This window comes from Mixophyes fleayi, chromosome 1 (genome assembly GCF_038048845.1).
Source record: "Mixophyes fleayi isolate aMixFle1 chromosome 1, aMixFle1.hap1, whole genome shotgun sequence".
Taxonomy (NCBI): Eukaryota; Metazoa; Chordata; class Amphibia; order Anura; family Limnodynastidae; genus Mixophyes; species Mixophyes fleayi.
Window position 1 is genome coordinate 399805742 of NC_134402.1, and position 21985 is coordinate 399827726.

At 40.6% G+C, this 21985-nt stretch overlaps 1 protein-coding gene across 1 annotated transcript in view; it reads right to left on the reverse strand.

Annotated features, from left to right (window-relative positions):
- Nucleotides 1-21985, reverse strand: part of ST8SIA4 (ST8 alpha-N-acetyl-neuraminide alpha-2,8-sialyltransferase 4) — a 135119-nt gene that overhangs the window by 84861 nt on the left and 28273 nt on the right. The window contains exon 3 of the mRNA XM_075181368.1: nt 564-821. Within this exon, the coding sequence (XP_075037469.1) occupies nt 564-821 (258 nt within the window). The remainder of the gene's footprint in view (nt 1-563; nt 822-21985) is intronic.

A 21985-nucleotide genomic window follows, 5' to 3' on the forward strand; every position in this document is an offset into this window, starting at 1 on the left:
TGGGGCATGGCCAAATGTGTCATTTTGGCCCCACCCCCCATGACGGAAATGCCGTTTTGTTGCGGGGACAAAATGACGCAATTCGCCGCGAATCGCATCATTTAAGCTAGGCAGTTGCGGGATGCGGGATACTTGCCTGCTCTCCCAGGAGTCCGTGAGACAGACCTGAATTTCGTGAGTCTCCCGGATTTTTCGGGAGAGTTGGCAAGTATGTGATAGGTACACTTTAATTCTAATCCGTATACTAGAAAAAATTATTATGCACTCTCTTTTTAAAGAATTGCATCTAATGTCCTGTTAAATACTAACTTGCCAAAAGTAGTTTCACTATAAAATATAACTTGCCAACATGTCACATTCAACAGATTACAAACTACTGCGATATTTAATTATAAAACAACTTTAAGAAATACAACACAGCTCTCTCCAAGGAGACATATTATCAAATATTCTGAAATAACTGCTACTACTTCTTATATCTCCTATCAATTCATGACTTTGAGACAGATAAGCCCCCATGATACATATGAAGTAATAATCTCTAGCAACAGACGGTGGCTCACCTTATTACAAAGTCATGGCTGTCTATCTCCTTGCCACATCCACTGTTGAGGAGGATTCCAGAATTACCCACGACTGCACAGGTCTGAAACCGGCGACTCTTCATCGGCGATACTTCAGGCAAAAGGCTGTGCAGATTCTGTGATATATTTAGAGTGCGACGTCTATCCAGCACGTAATGAATTACATCTCCCGGTTTGAAACTGCTTTTAACTACAGACACGTCTCTTTCTGCATCCAAAAATCGGAGAATATCTTTTCTGGGTGAAAAAGAACATTAAGAAATTTCAGTATAAGACTATACCCATCTAATCTATCTGAAGTTGCAAAAATATACCCGCCATTCAGTTTTGAAAAAACAAACATTAACATCCTAGTTCTGAAAAAAAAAATCAAGGGTAAGACTTTGCCCCTTATTCTCTGTGCCATACATTCCTCAGGTATTATTTAAATAATCTACTAATATTGGCATGGCCCTACTATCAGGTGATCATTTAGATCATTCACTTTTTAGTACTTTATGTCCTTAAAGTGGGTAGCGGCACAGATAAAATAATGTAGGCGTTAATGAGAGGTGGTTGTCAGAGATGAAGAGAGCTGTAGGTTAGAAGTAGATCTAAGAAGGTGTGAGATGTATGAAGGGGTGGTATTGTTGAATGCTTGTGGGTAAGTAATTTGAATTGGATTCTGGAGGACATGGGTATTTAGAGTAGGGTTTTGCGGGGTGGTGCATAAGATGCGGTACGGCAAAAGGAAGATCAGTCTTGCCGCAACATTTAATACAAACTGAAGCGGGGATAGACTTGTGAGGGCAATGGTCACACAGAAGAGGGTTGCAATAGTCAAGACAGGAGATAATAGATGAGCGTTTCTGTTGTATCTTGAGAAGAGCGCACACATCCATATACATATAGGCCTGATGATGCAGCGTTTTCTGCAAAATGGGTGTAATTTAATCTCATATAGGCTGGACGTATTTGTTGAGTCATACACTTCATAAGATCCCTGCAGGGTCAGCACCAGTAGCATATATACATACACCAGACCCACGTCACAGACATTTACTTCTGTAATACAGAAGAAACACGCACACAAAACAATAATATGTGCTACAATGACTATGTAATCACCGATCTGTGTCAGCCGTGTAATGACAAACATCCAAACCCAAGCTGTTAGCTAGCGCTGGAAACAGTCATCATCATCAGCTATTTGCACCTGCCCAAATGTAAATGATATGGCTCTCTCGTCTCAGGTGTGTATGCTTCTTTTTCCCATCCTGCCATTTGCAATTATTTAAACACATCCTTACTACATTAGAACGCCCCTGTCCCCCTCTCCAGACTCGCGTATGTGGCAGAATCATGCAAATCGGCATGGGCGAAGATGCTCACTCTGCATCAGTCCTACAAACTTCAAATTGAACATTGAACCACTTGCCTGTTCTTAGTAAATAGCCAGGGGATTGTTGTAGATTGCTGAAGATTATATTGTTAACTGCTGTTAATGCCAGGGAGAAAAAGTCAATTAGTAAATGATGTGAGTAGTAGCTTGAAGAATGTCATGTTCTGAAATACTTTTTGCACACCCATTTATGGGAAATCAACAGAGAGACTTCAAGAAAGGAGACAAGATGTAGGACAGTGAGATGATATATGTGAGCAGATGCATTTAGAATAAACAGCAGATAAAATCAAAGAATGACTGAAACGATAAACTGTCGCAGTTTACTTTACATATCTGCAAATCATACACTGTAAATCATTCCTAAACTGAGTAAACAGGAGCTTAGTATTTGCAGTACTCCCTTTTTACACCAAAAATTTGTAAAATGGGATTACAGAGAGGGTAAGCTTGTAAAGAGGATGACATAATGGCATAAATACACCATGTGGCAGAAAAAAAGTGTATGAGTTATATTAGTATACACTGTCTTTCAATTCAGTGTTATAAAGGGCATGGTAGCAGTTGTATGGGCCCCTCAGCTGCTGGGCCCCATCAGCTGCCACCAGTGCTGATTTGGGGCCTTGCTGCCCTCGGTGGTGTCTGCATTCAGCAGGGAGATTAATGAGCTACCTGCTGTGTGACTGACACTGCAAGGAATCTTAATCCCCAGAATGCTGTGGGTAGGCATTCCAGCGCCGAAGTTAAACTCTACCCAGAGGGGACAGGAACTCTGGTGTTCCCTTCCTCTCTGAACAGGAAGTGAAGAGTAGTGCGCAGCAGAGGAAGAGGTGGTGGCCAACAATTAAGGTAAATAAGAATATGCCAGAAAATATGTGTTCCCCTTAGAAAACCTGGGGACTTTATCCAAATGTTTCCAAAGTTTTAGTTACGGTTTCATTTATTTGCGTGTTAAAGAAACCTTGATATGCATTGTACTTCTTACATAATGTAAGTGAATTTTATCCTTTGTGTATTAAACACTTTTTTGGACTATTACACTATTGGGGCATCAATGTCTGTCTTCTTGTCTCCCAACTACATAATGATACCATTCGATGGAACCTGGGAACGTTAAAGAAAAGATGCCCGATGTTTATTGAGAATTCCATTGAGGTGTTGTTGTGTCATTGGACATTGGGATCTACAGTAAACATTACTGTGAATATGAACATTATATTACAGATGTTCAGGTAGTGTGTGACACTTGGTTACCCACTGATCCAACTACCTTCCCATCTGCGCCTTATCCCGATTTTTTGTTTTCATTCTACGGTTTCATTTATCGTCTGTGGAGGCGATGTAAAATGTGCAGTGACACTGTAATATCAGAAACCACCAGCTGAAGCCCCTACTCTTGTCTTACATGTCAGTGCGTTAATGTACGGCAGGATTGTGTTTTTTCTAGGATGAGCACATGTTTATTTATGGTGGCTGAACGGAAACAGGGCTCCTTAATGAGTGTGGGATATCACAATTGCGTGTCCTATTATGTGAGATTCTGCAAAATTTTCATTTAATTTTGGATGTTAAAATGAGGGCTGGTTTAACATAAAAGAAATGTGCAAAACATTGTTTTTAAAATCTAAAAACTAAAATTATGACACATGGAATAAAGAAAGCATTGTGTCTCCTTACCTTATTGAGGAGTACAATAGCAAATATAGGGTTAAAATACAGTTAAAATGATTAAAAGGGGACAGTGGTCGAAATCACATGACATATATGTACGTTTGTAACATTGCAATTCAAATGACACTTTACTGTAGCATCACAACATCAGAAAACAACTTTGACATGATGACACCAGGCAACCTACATCTGGCAATACAGCAGTTTCTCTCACTACCAGCCGGCCACTAACTGGCGTCGGTTGCAATACACATATGCACAATACAGTCTTTTATAGTTGCGACTCCTTTCACAGCCTTGGGATGACTGACAGGCGACTCTTCCATTTTGCCTTTAAAGGAAGTCTCCTCAGGTGCTCTGTGACTCCCATTCAGTACAGATACCCCTATCAGCTCTGCAGTTAGTTGTGGAAATAAAACACTTCAAAGCATGAAAGTAAAAATCACACTTTTACATTTACTTCGTCACATGTAACAGAACCCAAAGGCAATGATATTCCTGTGTTACTTGGTCTGTAGCCTTAAGCTGCAGATTCATCTGGACCTCACCTGTCCCTATGCAGGAGAGGTGTGGCAATTAGGCCTCTTTGCCACATACCCTTCCTCTTAGCGTCACCTTCCTTAGTGAAGCGGACACCAGTTCTCTGAAAGAGAATCACTTTTATCATCTCAAATATCTTCTCGACCATGTCTATCAGTGCTCTAACAGGGATCTTATCTTCTTTTAAAACTAAGAACACTTGTCCTAAACAGCCTGTCCTCTCTCTGTTTCCACTCATAGCCCCGGCTGTACTGCAGCAGTGGGCTAGGTTTGCTGGCACACTGCACAAGCCCTACAGAATCTCTTCATGGTTAGACTCCAGACCAGTAGAACCTCCATAGTATCTGTTCCCTTGTTCTTTCTTCCCCTAAGTGTTTGCCACCCACCTGAGTGTGTGCAGCCTCCAACACTAGGTGTACATGAACCTGTGGAACTACCAACTGTTCTACTTTCCTCTCCTTCACAGCAGCAATTCGAAATAGTACATTTTCTTTGACAACATATATTTGCATACAGCTTTTCTTATAGTCAGGTTCCGCAAAACATCAACATTATTGACCAATTTAAACACATGTTGCAAAGTCCCTTCATTCCTCTGGTCCCGTGCTAAGTTCATCACACTCAACAACTCTGGATACTTAGACTAGTCTATTCTCTCACCAACAGACGAGGCAGGCACATCAGTGATGCCACCAGTCAATACCAATTTCGTCTGTCCAAGCTTGCCAAAATGGTGACACTTTGAGGCAGTGCTGCCGTGTCTCCCAGAATAGCATTTTGGGGTAACAAGTCCCCACGGCCAAGATCCATATACTGCGAGTTCCCTGGCAGATCCGTTAGGACTGGTCTTCCGACCAATACTCAATTGCTTGCATGGCCAGCCGAACCCGCTCACAGCAGACCTCTTTCCAATTCTGTTTATGGAGGCTAGTGCACCCGGCTTTAAGTTGTCCAAGATGTTCACACCTGAAACACTTTCGATTCAACAACATCACAGCTGGACCTCGACCAATAGCAGCACCACAAAGCAACCCTGACCAGACAGCAGTGTGAGGATCCACTGACCGGACAGCACCATGTGATACCATGGGCTGAATAGTGCTGGGAGTGACCTCGGGCTGAACCTTGACAAGCTCTTGTTTCAATGCAGCAATCTCTTTGTCTTTCTCCACTATTGTCTCTTTAAGAGCTTCTACTGCTGTTTCTTTTGTTTTCAACAACTCTCGCAATTCACTTCTCAGGGACTCGGAAACAGATTCTTGGGCTTTTATCTTTTCCACACAAAGTTGCTTTGAGCCCCTCAACTCATTCTCAAGCCAGGAGATATCTTCTACATGAGATTTTGCAACTTCATTTCCACTCTGATGTTCCAAGTTTTCCAGTTGAGACTGTATCTCAGACACACCTGTTAGCACACTTCCCTTTTTCAGACATTTTGTCTTTTTTTTTGCCCATATTAGCTGGAGTAAATAAAATTTGAACTAGCAGCAATTATTCTTGCTTATCTGTTGCAGCTTTCAAATATCTAACTTAACATGTAGCCAGCACTGCCCAGTGGCAATTAGAAACCAAACAGGTGCTTTAGCCTCTCAGGCAAAACAGTAATTTCTCTGCACAGGTTTATGGGACCACACCTAACTCGCAGGTCAAATAATAAACAAGGTGTGGCACTACAATGCCCAGCAAATTTTAAAACGTTTGCTTTCCAAACAGGAAAAACAAACAAGTGCTGACCAGTTTCACAGCTATTGCTCCTATATGTTTCTCCACAAACAAAATATCTGCTTGCTCAGGCACTGCAACTGACAACTTATATAGTTTGGGTGTGTGATAACAGTATTCAAACATTTGGTCACTACCTTCCGTGGAGGCTGGGTGGACAGCTGTGCGTTGGCTGTCCTTTACATATCCCATGTTGACACCACTTGTTGCAAGATCACCCTTCTTGTCACACGGGCACCCTGCAGACATCAGTCACACAGACAACCTCTTCTTGCAAATAAAATGGCGCTTTATTGTTGCATCACAACATCAGAAAACAACTTTGTCAGGACGACACCAGGCAACTTAAATCTGGCGATATAGCAGTTTCCCTCACTACCAGCCGGTTAACTAACTTGCTTTGGTTGCAATACAGTCTTTGATAGTTGTAACTCCTCCCTCAGCCTTAGGGTGACTGACAGGCGACACTCCCACTTTGCCTTTAAAGGAAGTCTCCTCAGGTGCTCTGTAACTCCCATTCAGTACAGACACATCTATCAGCTCTGAAGAGTTTTATTTCCACAGCTAACAGCAAAGCATGTAAATAAAAATCACGGTTTTTCACTTACTTTGTTCACATGTCTCAGACCTATACGGAACAGAACCCAAGTGTGATGCTATACCTGTGTTACCTGGTCTGCAGCCTTAACCTGAAGATTCCCCTGGACCTTACCTGAGGTGTGCCAATTAGGCCTCTTTGCCACAATATATATATATATATATATATATATATATATAGCTAAACTGCTCTTACAGGTTAGCTGTAGTAAGATTCTGTTGTTGAAGGTGTCTTTACTTCACAGTACTACATGTGCTGTTTAGAGCTTGAATATAAGAAAACGTTTGCTCCTGGATACTTACTTGAACTTATATTATTTGCCTCAATAAAGCCAACTGCCAATACAATTACAGCTACAACTCATCTGGTCCAGTGCAAAAAAAGGGTGAATTACATACTGTAAAGCACAGTCACATAAAATAATCTAAAATGCCTGTGGGGTTCTAGTGTCCATGAAGAAGGTTGCTATTGTATTACATGAGCTTAGGGCTGCAATTTCCACCCAAGATGATAATTGGGTGATAATTACAGAATGAGAAACTGTCTCAATTCTCTGGTTCAAAAAACAAACAAAAAAAAACCAGTCTTGTGAGTCACAGAACAAGAAATATTAACCACAATTCATGACATGACTTATTTAAAGCACACGACGTGATATATAGATATAAGCACAGACGTGCATAGTTGCTAACATTTTATTTAAATTTTCAGGCAAACATTGCTGCTGGGCAGGTGTATGCCCATCGAGCACCATGCAATCCATAGAGGACTGTAGAGGTCTATAATCCCTCTAAAGACTAGAGATGCTCACTGACCCCCGTGAAGTGGTTTTGGATCTGGATTAGCTTCGTGTTTTGGTATTGGTTTTGGCAAAACCTCCCTAGTGTGTTTTGGATCTGTATTTTTTTTAATTTTTTTTTTAATTGCTAAAATATGCTTAAAATCACATAATTTTGCTTTTTTTTCATCCTACATTATGATTAACCTCAATAACACTAATTTCAAGTCATTTGCAGTCAAGTTTGACCACCTCACAATATTATTTTCATACACTTTTGGACAAATAATGCAGCGATCTGGCTGGATGGTAAGCGACAGAGCAATGACAAACACACGGCAGTTCCTACCACATCTAGGACACATTGGCACACAGCAGTGGCAGAAAACAAAAGTGGTGCAAGATGGAATTGTCCTTGGATCATTAAACCAGTTATGGTTCATTTGATTGCTCCACATGTTTTCTTGGATAAATGAGGTAATTCTACAGCTGATACATGCACCCTCCCCCCCCCCCGGGACGCGTGCTTTTATCAGACACACACCATTCCATGGTGCCAGACAATGCACTAAAAAGAGTCATTGTAATTCCTAGCAAAAAGCCAGATCATCAGTGAGCTTTGAATCAGCCCCAATTCCAACAAATGTATGATCTAGTTAGGTACCTTTGATGTAAAGTGCAGATTACAAGCACTTGATGAAACAGCAGCAAAGTGGAAGGTAATACATATATACGTCTATTTAGACATCCATGCTTACATTACTTCTGCAAGCAACGTTGTTCTTTGATAATAAAACACTTGTCTTTATACTGTTCAAAAAATGTAAAATAATCCTCCACCATTCTTTGGATGGTGATAGTAGGATCAGGTGGAGTTACAGCACAGGTGTCACTAATTCTGGTCAATACTTTTACAGTAGACAAGACCAGGGTGTAAATTTATCAAGCTGAGAGTTTTCCAGCGGGTTTGAAAAATGGAGATGTTACCTATAGCAACCAATTAGATTCTAGCTATCATTTTGTAGAATGTACTAAATAAATGATAGCTAGAATCCGATTGGTTTTTCAAACCCGCCGGAAAACTCTCAGCTTGATACATTTACCACCAGATGTCAAAATTCTGTGCCGAGTCATCTGCATCATCAATGGGTGTCTAAGATTTTTGCTAAGCACACAACAATATATAGCACATGTAGGTAACATTGGCACACAGCGGTAGCTGAAAGGAAAAATGGTGCAAGATGGAATTGTCCTTCCACCCATCCTTATGTTGGATCTTAAAAAGGACATGCACACTAACAAACCACTTCAGCCACAAAAGTGCCACTCCTTGTGGCTGAAGTGCTTGGTTTGTTTGGGCCCCCACAAAACAAGGTAACAATGGCTTTAAGCCAACTAAGGTAACAGTGGTGTTAATGAACTCTACTGTGGCAAGATGTAGTTGTCATTATCCTCAGCCTCATCTTCACCCTCATCAGTGTTTACATCATCCTCACACATAATTCATCACTGCTGGAATCCACCGTTACAGAAGTCTCAGTATTTTGATGTAATTCGCGGGAAAGGCCTTCCTCGTGGAACTTGAAGTTCATTTTTAGGAACATCATCTTTTCACATTTTGAGGAAATAGTCTTCTACGTCAATCGCTGACAAGGTACTGGCTGTGCTAAAAACGCTTTCCGAGTACACACTGGAGGGTGAACAGCTTAGGCAGTGCAAAGAAAGTTGGTACATGCTGTCATGGAAATAATCCTCCACCATCCTTTGGATGTTGATAGTAGAATTAGGTGGAGTTATGGCAGAGGTTTCACGTTTTGTGGTCAATTCTTTTAGACCAAACCAGATGTCAAAATTTGGTGCAGAGTCATCTGCATCATCCCTGGGTCTCTTGGGAAAGCTAAGTTTTTTTGCTAGCAGCAGTTGAGTGAGAAACTGAAGGAGGAGACGCCATCCTGTCACGTAACACTTGAGCTGTCATCTTGCTCACCAAGAGCTCCTTCCATCTCTTCAGATCTGGGTCAGTTGGAAGCAAAGAGAAGACATAGGTCTTAAACCGAGGATCAAGCACAGTCGCCAAAATGTAGTGATCTGATTTCAAGATTTTGATAACTCTTGGATCCTGGCGAACCAAAAAAAGTACTTGTTCTACAAGTCTGACATACTTAGCGGAATTGCTTTGTTTAATCTCTTCCTTCAGTTTCTCAAGCTGCTTTTCCTAAAGTCTAATTAAGGGAATCATTTGACTCAAGCTCGCAGTGTCTGAACTCACTTCACAGTTGACTACTTCAAATGGTTTCAGCACTTTGCACAACACGGAAAGTATTTTTCACTGCGCTTGACTAAAATACATTCCCCCCTCCTCTCTCAATGTCATGGCTTGTGGAGTAAGCGTGGATGGCTTTTCACTGTTCCTCCATACGCAGAAGCATATACAGGGTGGAATTACACCTTGTCACCTTCTCTTGCTTCAGTTGGTGGCAATGCAAATTAAATTGCTATTGCAGCTGCTACAAACAACTACACGCTGTTGCCGAATGCCGGAAATGTCCAGATATTTTACGGGCCACAGACAGCATTTCCTGCACGTCCCTGTCATTTTTTAAAAAGCTCTGCACCACCAAGTTTATTGTGTGAGCAAAACAGGGAATGTGATGGAATTCACCCAGCTGTAATGCTCTGACAATATTGGTGGTGTTATCAGAAATGACAAATCCTGAGGAGAGTCTAAGTGGGATAAGCCATGTTGCAATGACATCCCTTAGTTTTTGTAACAGATTGACAGCGATATGCCTCTTAGTGAAGCCGGTGATACACAGAGTAGTAGAGTAATAGCCTGCCTCTGAAAAATGTGACATACTTGGGTACATGCTGCTGCTGTTCCTGCTGGTGAAGGCGAATCACCAACCCAGTGGGCTGTCACAGTCATATAATCTTTAGTTTGCCCAGTTCTGCTTGCCCACATATCTGTGGTTAAATGTACATAGAATGGCATTTCGTAGCCCAATAATAACATTTTTATGAACTTTCTGGTAAAGGTGAGTATTGGCTTTTCTACTGAAATGGTGTCGTGATGGAATTTGGCAACGGGGACACAAGACCTCAAGTAACTGTCCTAAAACCAGCTGCATTAATAGTGGATATTGGATGCAAATCTAATATGAGCATAGACGCCATGGCGTCTGTGATCAGCTCTGCGACTGGGTGATAGCTTTCATACTTGCTTCCTCTTGCAAAGGATTGTTTAACAGTCAGTTGTTGTAAAATACTAGTAGTCTTCTTCTTGGTCTGCTTCTGGGATGAAGATTCTGCCCCAGCAGCAGTGGGACCAACGCTCAAGAATTCTGCGGAGGAATCCAGGATAGTGGAGGAGTCATCTAGACTTAGCAACTTGGATGCAGGACTAACTTCGATCGCTACTGAGAATATTGAGGAGGACGGTGTTGTGGGTGTAGATTACAGGCATCGGGATGTAGGTGAGAGAAGGGTCCTAGCTGATGATGGACTGCTTGTTGTTAATTTTTTACCATAACTTTCTGATTTTCCCAACACCTTGCCATGAACTTGCGTCAAATGGCGTAACATGGATGAGGTTCCTAGATGGTTAAGGTCCCTCCCTTGACTGACTGTGGCTTTACATACACTACAAATGGCTAGACAACTGTTGGCAGGATTTGAGTAGAAATAATTCTACACAAAAAGAAGTGTCTTTTTTGGTCCAATGTCCAGGCATGACAATGGCTGTCTTCTTATCACGTGCCAGAACGGCTTCCACTGGTGTAGGACTTACACAAACAACATCATCCTCATCAACATCCTCATTAGCGCTGTTGTCGGCTACACAAATCTCCCCCTCATCCTGTTGCAATTCCAAAGTGGCATCCTCAATTGGTGTATCATTGGTTACACTCGGGCTGTTCAGGCACACATCAGCAGAAATGCTGAAAGGGGTCTTCTTTATGGGTACACTGTTAGAATGGTCACGATTACACATAGCACTCGTGGATGGACTCTCCTCAGGGATTGGTGTCATTTCTGAATCTAAGCATACATTTTATTCTAATGCCTTACTGTTTTCTTCCAGCTCGGCTTTTACATGCAACAGTGTTTGTGCACCGCTTTTGGAGTCCGAATTACTTGGTCTTGCTTAGTCATGAGTGATCTTACAAGAAGATGCCTCAGTAACAATTTTAGATCTCGCACTCATAGAGAAAGGCGAAGGCCTCATTATTTCTTTGCCACTGCGTGTGTAGAATGGCATGTTGGTAATTTCATTTTTTTTTTTTTTTTCCCGGCAGATAACTTTTCCTAGATTACAGCTCTTTTTTTCTTCACCACGTTAGAAAGGTGCTTTTTTAATGTTTTTTTCCCTGACTTAAAAAGACTATGTACTTTTACATAGGCTTTATCAGATGATGTACAGGGATTACTATCATCATGACTGGTGGCAGCAGTGCTTGCTGCTCCTGCTCTTCTGTGTACTGCTGGGAATCCAGTTGGATAACACCCTACACTTTTTGGTGCAAATTCAGAAGAGAAGCCTGCAAGGACTAGTATTTGTATTTCAGCAATGACAATTAGCAATGGAGCTCTCCTTTTTGTGTTACTTATATAACACAGTAGAATTGGACTGCAGAATTACACCAACCCTGCTAGCAGCAAGAGTAATTGTATTTTTCTGCAATGAGATTTAACACTGGAGCTATGGAGCTCTCCTGAATGTCACCGATTACTTTGTTTAACACTGCTACCACCCTTCTCTTTCAAATTTCTAACTTTGCCTGCCCAACTGCGCTACACTCTATGTGACTCCTTCTGTATCCCTCTCTCAAATGGCGCTAGATCGCCGTGGAGGGCGGTATTTATAGATTCCAAAACTTGCGAGATCCGACGAGGTCACAATGACGTTTTGCCTCATTTTTGTAATACGAAAAAGCGCAAACTTGGATCCCCTAAGTTCGGGTGTTTCTGAGGAACCAAGCCTGAGCATCTCTACTAAATTCATGCTCAAAGAATATGGTTATAGAGTAATTTGTTGTGTTTTAAAACTCCTCTGTAAAAAGTATTGCCAACTGCAAAAAATAACAAAAATAAACAATATAAAGGGAAATTGTACTGTGCCGCTGGTCACTACTTATAAAGCAGGGACACGTTCAGGAACTGATCTTTATTATTAGAGACTGTAATTTAGCTAAATTTGGCAACTGTGTATATTTCCACCAATCCCCAGTACCTTAAAGCACAAACAATTTTTAAACGGACAGTCCCAGTATCATTGAGCTCCGCCCACAAATAAAGTCCTGCCCATAAATAGTTATAATAAATTCAAAACAACTAATTAAGCAATAGACCAAATAAACTGAAGAGAAAAACCTGCAGAAGAAGAGGGGAAATACATTTACCCATTGCCTGGATACAGCCACCACTTATTTTACATAAACATTCCAGGCACTCAGTGTACATAATTCATGTCTCATCCCTTCTGCACTGACCTTCCCACTGGTATAATTCTCTTTACTCCCTCGCTTATTTCCTCCTTCTGCCTCAATATTTCCCTCTCTTTCCCGTTTGTGTTATTGTCAGACTTACATTGTCATCGCCTATTTAAAAACCTGATCTTTTCTTTTACTGAGAACTCTTTAGAATTTTCAAGGACAGACTCTTCTGAAAATAAAGAAGAAAACAAAAATCCCCAGCGTACATTTGTTTGATAGTGAGATGTACCACTCATTTACGGATATGGATTTTTAACATGATTTGCAAACGATGTCAACAGCTGCACTTGGCAAGAATAGAAGTTGCTATCACTGCGACTTTTTCATCTAATTTACAAATTGCTCACTTGCGCCATATATTCTCTTTATTGCTCTTCATTTACTAATATTGACATAAAATCTTAATTTGAATCATGTCTCTACGCTACAGTGTATGCATGTGAAACAGAAAAGTTATATACAGTAGTTTAAATAAGTCGTATGTTGCAATTTTTAAACCAAAACAACATAGCTAACACCTCTCTTGCATTCCACAATCTCAAATGTACGGAATATAACTCAAAATGCACTATATCCAACCCCGAGCTGCGCTATACATTTAAATGACCTTCAATGCACTACCTCTGACCTCACCACACTTAAGGGTAACTGGTAGTCTCCCATGTTGTGTTACATTAGCTATTATTCACATTATCACATTATCAAATGGGATAACCTAGAACTGACTAGGATACAGGAGCCATCCCAGGGAAAATCCTTACACTTTTCTACAGAGATTTACACTAAACCTACCCATATACTGCTGTTTGCATGTTTTTTCTGAGGGACCTAGTTTTAATTACGTCCCACATGGCACACAGCTTGCAGTTTATCGTACCTCCCAACATCTGGGTAACTGGCATCTGAACAGCGGGCGTAACCATGTCACGATGGGGGCGTGGCCATTCCACAACGTGGAGGAGGAGTGAACAGACAATATTTCCTGCGGAATAAAGGTGTCCTGATTGAGATGGCGGGACAGAGGCCTCAAATCGGGACAGTTGGGAAGAATGATTTATGTCCAGGCTATGATAGCAGGAAATGCATATCTCATCACCATCATTTATTTATATAGCCCCAGCAAATTCCGTAGCGCTTTACAATTGGGAACAAACATTTATAAGACAATACTGGGTAACACATACAGACGGAGAGGTAAGAGAACCCTGCTCGCAAGCTTAAAATGTATGGGACAATGGGAGTTTGAAACACAGGGGCATGTGCTACAACATATTGCATATTTGACCAGCTAGAATGCAAAGGTAAAAAGTATTCAGTGGGCTGTGTGATCAGTCACACAGCAATATTGGTCAGAGGGTTGTTGTCTTGTGTTAGCTGTGTAGAGGGTGGCAATAGGGTAACTTAGGGAGATTAAGATGCTGGTTGAGGAATATTATAAGCTTGTCTGAAGTCAAAACAAAAATTAAAGCTTAATTTATCTGTGGTCCTTTACTACTACTCTGCGTTAACTGTAGAAAGTAAAAACCTTTATCTAATTAAGGCCATTATATTTTAAACCTGAGGACTAATTAACCATATCAGCAAATATCTTACATCTAGTATATGCAAAGATATTCTTAATACTACCACAGCAATTAAGGCTTCTGACACTGCTGCTTGAAATGACACAATCTTATTATTTTTCCATTATACAAATTTGAGCTATTTATTGCATTACCTGAAACCAATGTGACCCTGACGAGAAGCTAGATTATATTTGCATGCTGCACACTTAGTTTAGCAAATTCAACAGTTTAGAAAATTTACAAATGGGAGGTGCAATATGAGATTTGATTTGCAGATCGTGCACCACATTGAAGTGCAAAGGTAAATGCACACATAAAAGCAATGTTTTTTTTTTAAAAAAAAATAGGAAATAAAAATTAATCTGTCACTTACAAAAAAGCCCCCCTTGAAATTTATGAGTGGGTTTAGCAAATGTGATACTAGATTATGGTTAATGAAAGACATGTCCTTTTGTGTCCCACCTTCAGAACCACAATGATTACAAACATCAAATGATTAAATGGAGGATAAAAATTACTCAAAAAAGTGGTGCATTTTGCATGCCAGTGCACAGAGCTTAATACTGTTGAATTGGTTGTAACGTATAAAATGTAACTACTTTAACATCAATATACCTGCATATTCTAATACTGCCAAAACATTTACATCGCTAAATTTTCAAGCAACATTTCATTGAAAAGTTAGGTTAAATGTTATTGAAATGTAAGGCCGAGCAAGAGTTTTGCCAATTTTCGCCACTAGTGGCTCTGTCCGGCTGATGACAATAAATGCAGATAAATTTGTACTCTGCAGAAATCCTTACTCCTGCTTTGTCTTTACCGAGTACATTTTTAAAAATATACATTTTAAATACACTTTATTTATGTAACAGTGGCCTTCTATTTACTACATTTAAGTATAATTCGAATCTTGCACCTTATAATGTTTAGAATGCAAAAGTTTATATTCAGCCAATATGTTATTCCACATTTGCTATTAGTATTTATAATATTCTGCTTTATTATCAATTGAATTCATCAACATATAACTCACCATAATTTTGTGCTGCATGTATTTGTTATATGATTTTGTAATTAATGTCTGCTGCTGATTTGTAGATTAGATTGTGTGCTTTCTTTATTAGGGTTTATACATTTGATTAATTTAGACTAGAAGGACTATTTAATCATCCCACAAGATGATTTTAGATTCTAAAGTGGCAGAGCCTTTAGTTCATAGTGTTTCAATCTTTTACAAAGTTTGATGTTTCTTTTAAATATTTTTTGTCTATTTTTACAATTTATTTATTTTTTTCTTTTATTACTGGAACTAAAAGCCCAAATCTGAGGTTTCAGTTCCAGTTTCCGTTCCACTGTGTATGTGAGACCCGTCTAGCTGTTTCACACATGGGCATATCTGCAGCGACTGGCTCAATAAAATGCTAAGTTAACCTTTACCACGCCTATATTTGATATAAATATATATATATCTTGATAAATTAGGGCTATAACAAAAAATTAAGATAAAAATCACCCTTTTTGCCACATTTTGATAAATACTGGTCTCTGACTCCTTTTCGATTACGCCATTACCCTTTACCCACAGGAAATCGGAAGTGTTTTAGCAAGACTCGGGATTGTTTGGGGTTATTCTGCTGACTAAAAAACGCATAGGATCCTATTGCTCCAAATACAACATGTCATAGTTCAAGACTGTCAGTCTTTTCATTAAGTAATATTGTGAAATGTTATTACACAGCCACTTGTTTTAATGAACGTTTTCTCTGCCCTGTCTGTGCCTGCATTTGATTTGTGCACTTTATTTTCATTCTTGAAGTTTAAACAATGGTACTATCTTTATTGATAAATTAATTATTTTAATCCCCTAGATACCATCTTATTTTTATCTAAGGTGGCTGGACATTTATGTTTATTTATTTTGTTAATTTTTACGATAATGCCTTATATAATTAACCAACATTGTACGTTTAAATAATGCAATTTTCAACCAATTTACTCTGCAAAATTGCAGTTCCGTCAGGTGGGTGAACAGCAATTTTTAAATCATTCCACAGATTCGTGAAGGCATGAAGGTGTGCGCTGTGTCTTGGCCTCACCAGTACACTGATGTTTTGTATCTGGCTTTTGCTGTATAGTGTGAATCATTTCCTTGTTAGAAAATAAATCTTCTGTAAAGTCCTAGGTCTCGTGTACATTGAAGCAGATTTTTGTCTATATCTTACTCCATCAATTTTCCCTCTATTTTGACAAGTTTACCAGTTCATAAAGCAGAGTAACATTTAATACTCCCAGAAGCACTGAGAAGCCTAAAATGTTTTTAAAATTTTATTTCACTCCCATGACTAGTACTTTTTAATACATTTTATCTAATTTACCTTAAATGATCTGTGATCTTCATGATGAAGATTGTTTGGAATTGCACTAACTTTGGGGCCTCTCAAAGACCTTTGTATTTCTTTTGAAATAAGAGAACTTTTATTAGATGAGAATTGTAAAACCCTTTTAACCATTTTGTTCTTTTTGGAGTGCATCAAATGTAATTAGGTCCTATAAATAAAAAAGATACAACAAACACCATCAAACTAAGTTCATGTGACTTTTATCTGCCCTGTCTGCAATATAATGAAAAAGAGATATTTTGAGTACTAATAACGGTGTCATATCATTTAGTGGAACGTTTGTCTCAGAATACCGAGACACTTTTACAGCCTGTGTGTCATTGGGTAAGAGACATGTAATGTAGATGTACCAAAACCAGCAATAAACCACATGGCAAGTAACACACATATGCTGTTCCAGATGCGTTCTTACTAAAGCCACAGGATGCTTGCTAAAGTGACATTTTCAGGGTATGGTACGGAAATCATAGGATGAAGTACAGGAGATTAATTCGTTTAAAGACAAAAACATTTCCTTTGTACGTGGGCAGGCATGTAAATATATATATGCACATTTCATAAACCACACATCTGAATGTAAAGTGACCTATTTGGACATATAAATCAAACTTCTATATAGATTAATGGAGCTCAGCAAATTAGATCACCTGACCACAGAGGATTGGTTGAAGCTGGTTTAATCCGACAGTATTGTTTTGTAACACATAAATCGAATGGTATTCTAAACATAACACAGACCGCCGGTCAGCCCCCCCCCCCCTACATCTCTGCACAGTGCCCCCCACACACACACACACCCCTCTGCACAGCTCCCCACACACACACACACCCCTATGCACAGCTCCCCACACACACACACACACCCCTCTGCACAGCTCCCCACACACACACCCCTCTGCACAGCTCCCCACACACACACACACCCCTCTGCACAGCTCCCCACACACACCCCTCTGCACAGCTCCCCACACACACACACACCCTTCTGCACAGCTCCCCCCACACACACACACCCCTCTGCACAGCTCCCCACACACACACACACACACACACCCCTCTGCACAGCTCCCCACACACACACACACACACACCCCTCTGCACAGCTCCCCACACACACACACCCCTCTGCACAGCTCCCCACACACACACACACACACACCCCTCTGCACAGCTCCCCACACACACACACACACCCCTCTGCACAGCTCCCCACACACACACACACACACCCCTCTGCACAGCTCCCCCCCCACACACACACCCCTCTGCACAGCTCCTGACACACATACACCACTCTGCACAGCTCCCGACATACATACACACCTCTGCACAGCTCCACACACACACACACCTCTGCACAGCTACACACACACACCTCTGCACAGATCCCCACACACACACACACACACCTCTGCACAGCTCCCCACACACCCCTCTGCACAGCTCCCCACACACACACACACCCCTCTGCACAGCTCCCCACACACACACCCCTCTGCACAGCTCCCCACACACACACACACACACCCCTCTGCACAGCTCCCCACACACACACACACACCCCTCTGCACAGCTCCCCACACACACACGCACACACACACACACACCCCTCTGCACAGCTCCCCCCACACACACACACCCCTCTGCACAGCTCCCCACACACACACACACACACACACACCCCTCTGCACAGCTCCCCACACACACACACCCCTCTGCACAGCTCCCCACACACACACACCCCTCTGCACAGCACCCCACACACACACACCCCTCTGCACAGCTCCTCACACACACACACCCTCTGCACAGCTCCCCACACACACCTCTGCACAGCTCCCCACACACACACACACCCCTCTGCGCAGCTCCCCCCCCCCCCCCCCCCCCACACACACCCCTCTGCACAGCTCCTGTGCTGTGTAACCTCCCTTCAGTGTGCAGAGGAGGATAAATGAGGAGTAAGCCAGCTGCTCTCACTCACTCTTATAAGTGATACCAAGAGCAACAGACTGGGGCCACAGGTGAAGGCTCAGGGGGCCCACCACTGAGGTAGTGCAAGAAAAACAGTAACCCACAGCAACTAATGAGAGAGCAACAGGCTGCTAAACCTCGTTTCGGATTGATAATGTTATGTGTCCCTGTTTTTTCAAAGACAGTTCCCTTTCTTCCATCTTTAACTCACAATACTTATGTGTCTATTTATTAACAGAGCGGTAAGAATCAATATGCATCGCTGAAAATCACAGCGATCCATAATGAAATACTGCTGTAAGTTTCCATGCCAGGGCTAGTCTGGGAGCCTCAGCTAAAACCCCCCTCCTCCATCGGCAGCCTTACACTGTCGGAGAATGATGGTAGAGCTATGAGCATAGTACTTTCACAGGTGAGGGATTCAGTGAAGCCGGAGAGGCTTCAGCTGGATCCCTTTGTAAAACACAAGTAACATCATCCTGAGATGACTTTGCTGCAAAGAGCAAATTGTCTAGTGCTGCTGTCCCAACAGAGTTCTATGGGGACAGCGGTGAGATCCGGTAATTAGGTTAAGGCCAGAGAAATCTTTGATGTCTCCGGCATTAATTCTTTGTTAAATAACAAAAAGTTGGGATTTTGGCTCTTCACTGCTTGCTCAATAGATCACTTACTGTCCAATAAGTCAGCCTCTTGCACCTAAATTAACTTAATAATAAGGGATAAGTTCCTTTTACTGTTAAATTGATGAATGTGACAATTTCAATGATCTAAATGAAAATGTTAATTTCTCAATTTCCCACCACCTTCTCAAAAACATGTGCCCTCATCATTTTCTGTTACTTAGGTGTAGGATACCCCAATAAAGCCTACATTTGTGTTGTGATTATCACAACTACCTTAATACCAGCTGTATACATTTTTACACTACATATTTCAAGGCATATTATGTGCCACAGTATAAAAAGGAAACTAGGTTTAGGGTCAATTAAACTCAGCCACTGTGCATATTATCCTGCTATTGTTCTTTCTAACGCATTGTTCCAGCATCCTGTATTATATTATGAAGTGGTTTCCTAATAAACAAACCTGCAGCAGGCCACTGTGTGATTTGAGGACTTCATTTGAGATAGCAAGGTATTGTAAATTGTTGTTTAAACCGAAATGTCGCGGATATAGTGAATGCCCCAGTTTATAAGCTAGGCTACAAATAATATTTCCATAAGACAGCCATATCATTTTATCTAATTCACATTATACTGAACTTTGCTTTTAACAAGTTCCCTGTATATTGATCTTTGCTTGATGGTGTTTTATTTTTAAGTATGATGCATTTTTATGCTTGTTTGCCATTTTTTAAATTCTTTTTCAGGTTTTTTTCTGCAAGTAAACCACATGTTAAAAGAAACTGAAAATGTGGCTGAAACTATTGCTTTCGACATTATCTGCTATTTTGTCCTTTTGCTTTTTTAAGGATAAATGATGCAGGAAAAAACACACCCATGTGCACGGCCCTTGTGCACTGTGAAACTTGCAAAATAAAAACAGAAGTAATCTGCTTAAGTCTCTCACTCCCTGAGCTAGACCACTAAATGAACCAAGGCTTGCAAAAAGCTGATCAGCCAATGAAAAAGGTCTGCTTTATGAAAGCTTTAGTGCGGATCAATTTTATGGTCACTATTTAAAGGCCAAGATAATCTATTTCCTGCTGTTATTATCCACAATATATTTCATATTATTTTCTGTTATACTATTTACTATAATTATTACATATGTTGTCTTGTTTATGCCATGTAAACCATGTACATCAAACATACACATATAAACAAACAGTTATGTTTGCAAGATCACAGTTTGGTATGTTAGGAACTGACAGTTTCAAAGGATAAATGCCATTGGTTAATTATTTTACAATAGTAGAGAATATGTCGCTAGTAAATCATAGAGCCAGATGTGTACATGACTCATTGTCATTTCATAGGAAGTGCTGTAAAAAATATGTTCAAGTGAAACAAAACGGTTTAAGACTTCACGCTCAGACAAAACAATCTCAGTGGTCTGTTGTTTGTGACAGCTTTAGAATTTGTCAAAGTTTTGCCAAAAATGTTTAAAACACAGTAACATAAACCTTACATCTTAAAGAACTGTGCTTATTCACTGTTGTTTATTTAATAAAGCAGTGACAATGTTGAAAACAGACGACTACAACTTATGCTTCTGGTGACAGATACATTGAATCCTCTACTGTCGCTATTAAAGGCATAGCAGTTGTTATAGCATATTACAAACACTCATGCCAGTATCAGAAGATAATCTTCATCTAGTGGCAACAAAGGTTTTAAAATATACCTAGAAAGTGAATGTCCATCTATAAAACATGACTTGAAATATAATGTTCAGCCTTACCCTGACATTCCACTGCAGTTGTTTTTAAAAACAAAAAAACCATAAGGGGAATTCAATTCAACGCAAAGTCGCAAAAAAGCCTTGAGCTATTTGCAGCTGGGCACATTTCCATGTATTACATTACTCTTTCAGGTGTGAGGAATAGACAACGATGTTTAAGGTACAGAACATCCCACAGAGCCTCATCACGCCAGACCCTGACAGGACATCATGAAGAGTTGAATTCCCCTTATTTATTTTTTTTAAAAAAAAAACATCAGCAGTGGAATGTTGGTGAAAGGGCGACTATTACATTTCAACTTATGCTTCATATGGAGGAATGCAATCAATAGCGATGTGGGGCAGGTGGATATTGTGAGGCGCATCATTGCCGGCAATTACGGTAGACATGTTTGCTCATGTTTCCTCACACCCCTTTCGAGGTGTGAGGGAAAATGAGGGGAGATTTCTGTCAAATCTCTGCGGCGGAGTGTCTCACGGACGTTCCGGAGACACTTTGTGAAACTGAATTCCCCCCATAGTATCTCCCCCCTCTTCAACAGAAGAAGCACAAAATCAGTAATCACAGTCTAACAACTAAGTGGCCGTTTGGATAGGTCAAAATGTAAACGCTCATTTCGAAAGCAGCAATCCTAAAAACAACATTATTCTTTTTATGGTATCAGTAGTGGGGTGTAGTGTGTCCCAAGGTTGGGTGGGATGTAGATGATTGAATGTAATGGGGTAATAAACGTTGCAGGGTATGTTCAACCTAGTAGTAGAATTTATTGTAATGATAAGTATCACTTACATCAAAAGTACTTGGTTGTAGGCTGACAATGTCTAATAAAGAGTGGTGGGAGCGAGTACTCCGACGCGTTTCGTCCTATGGACTTTTT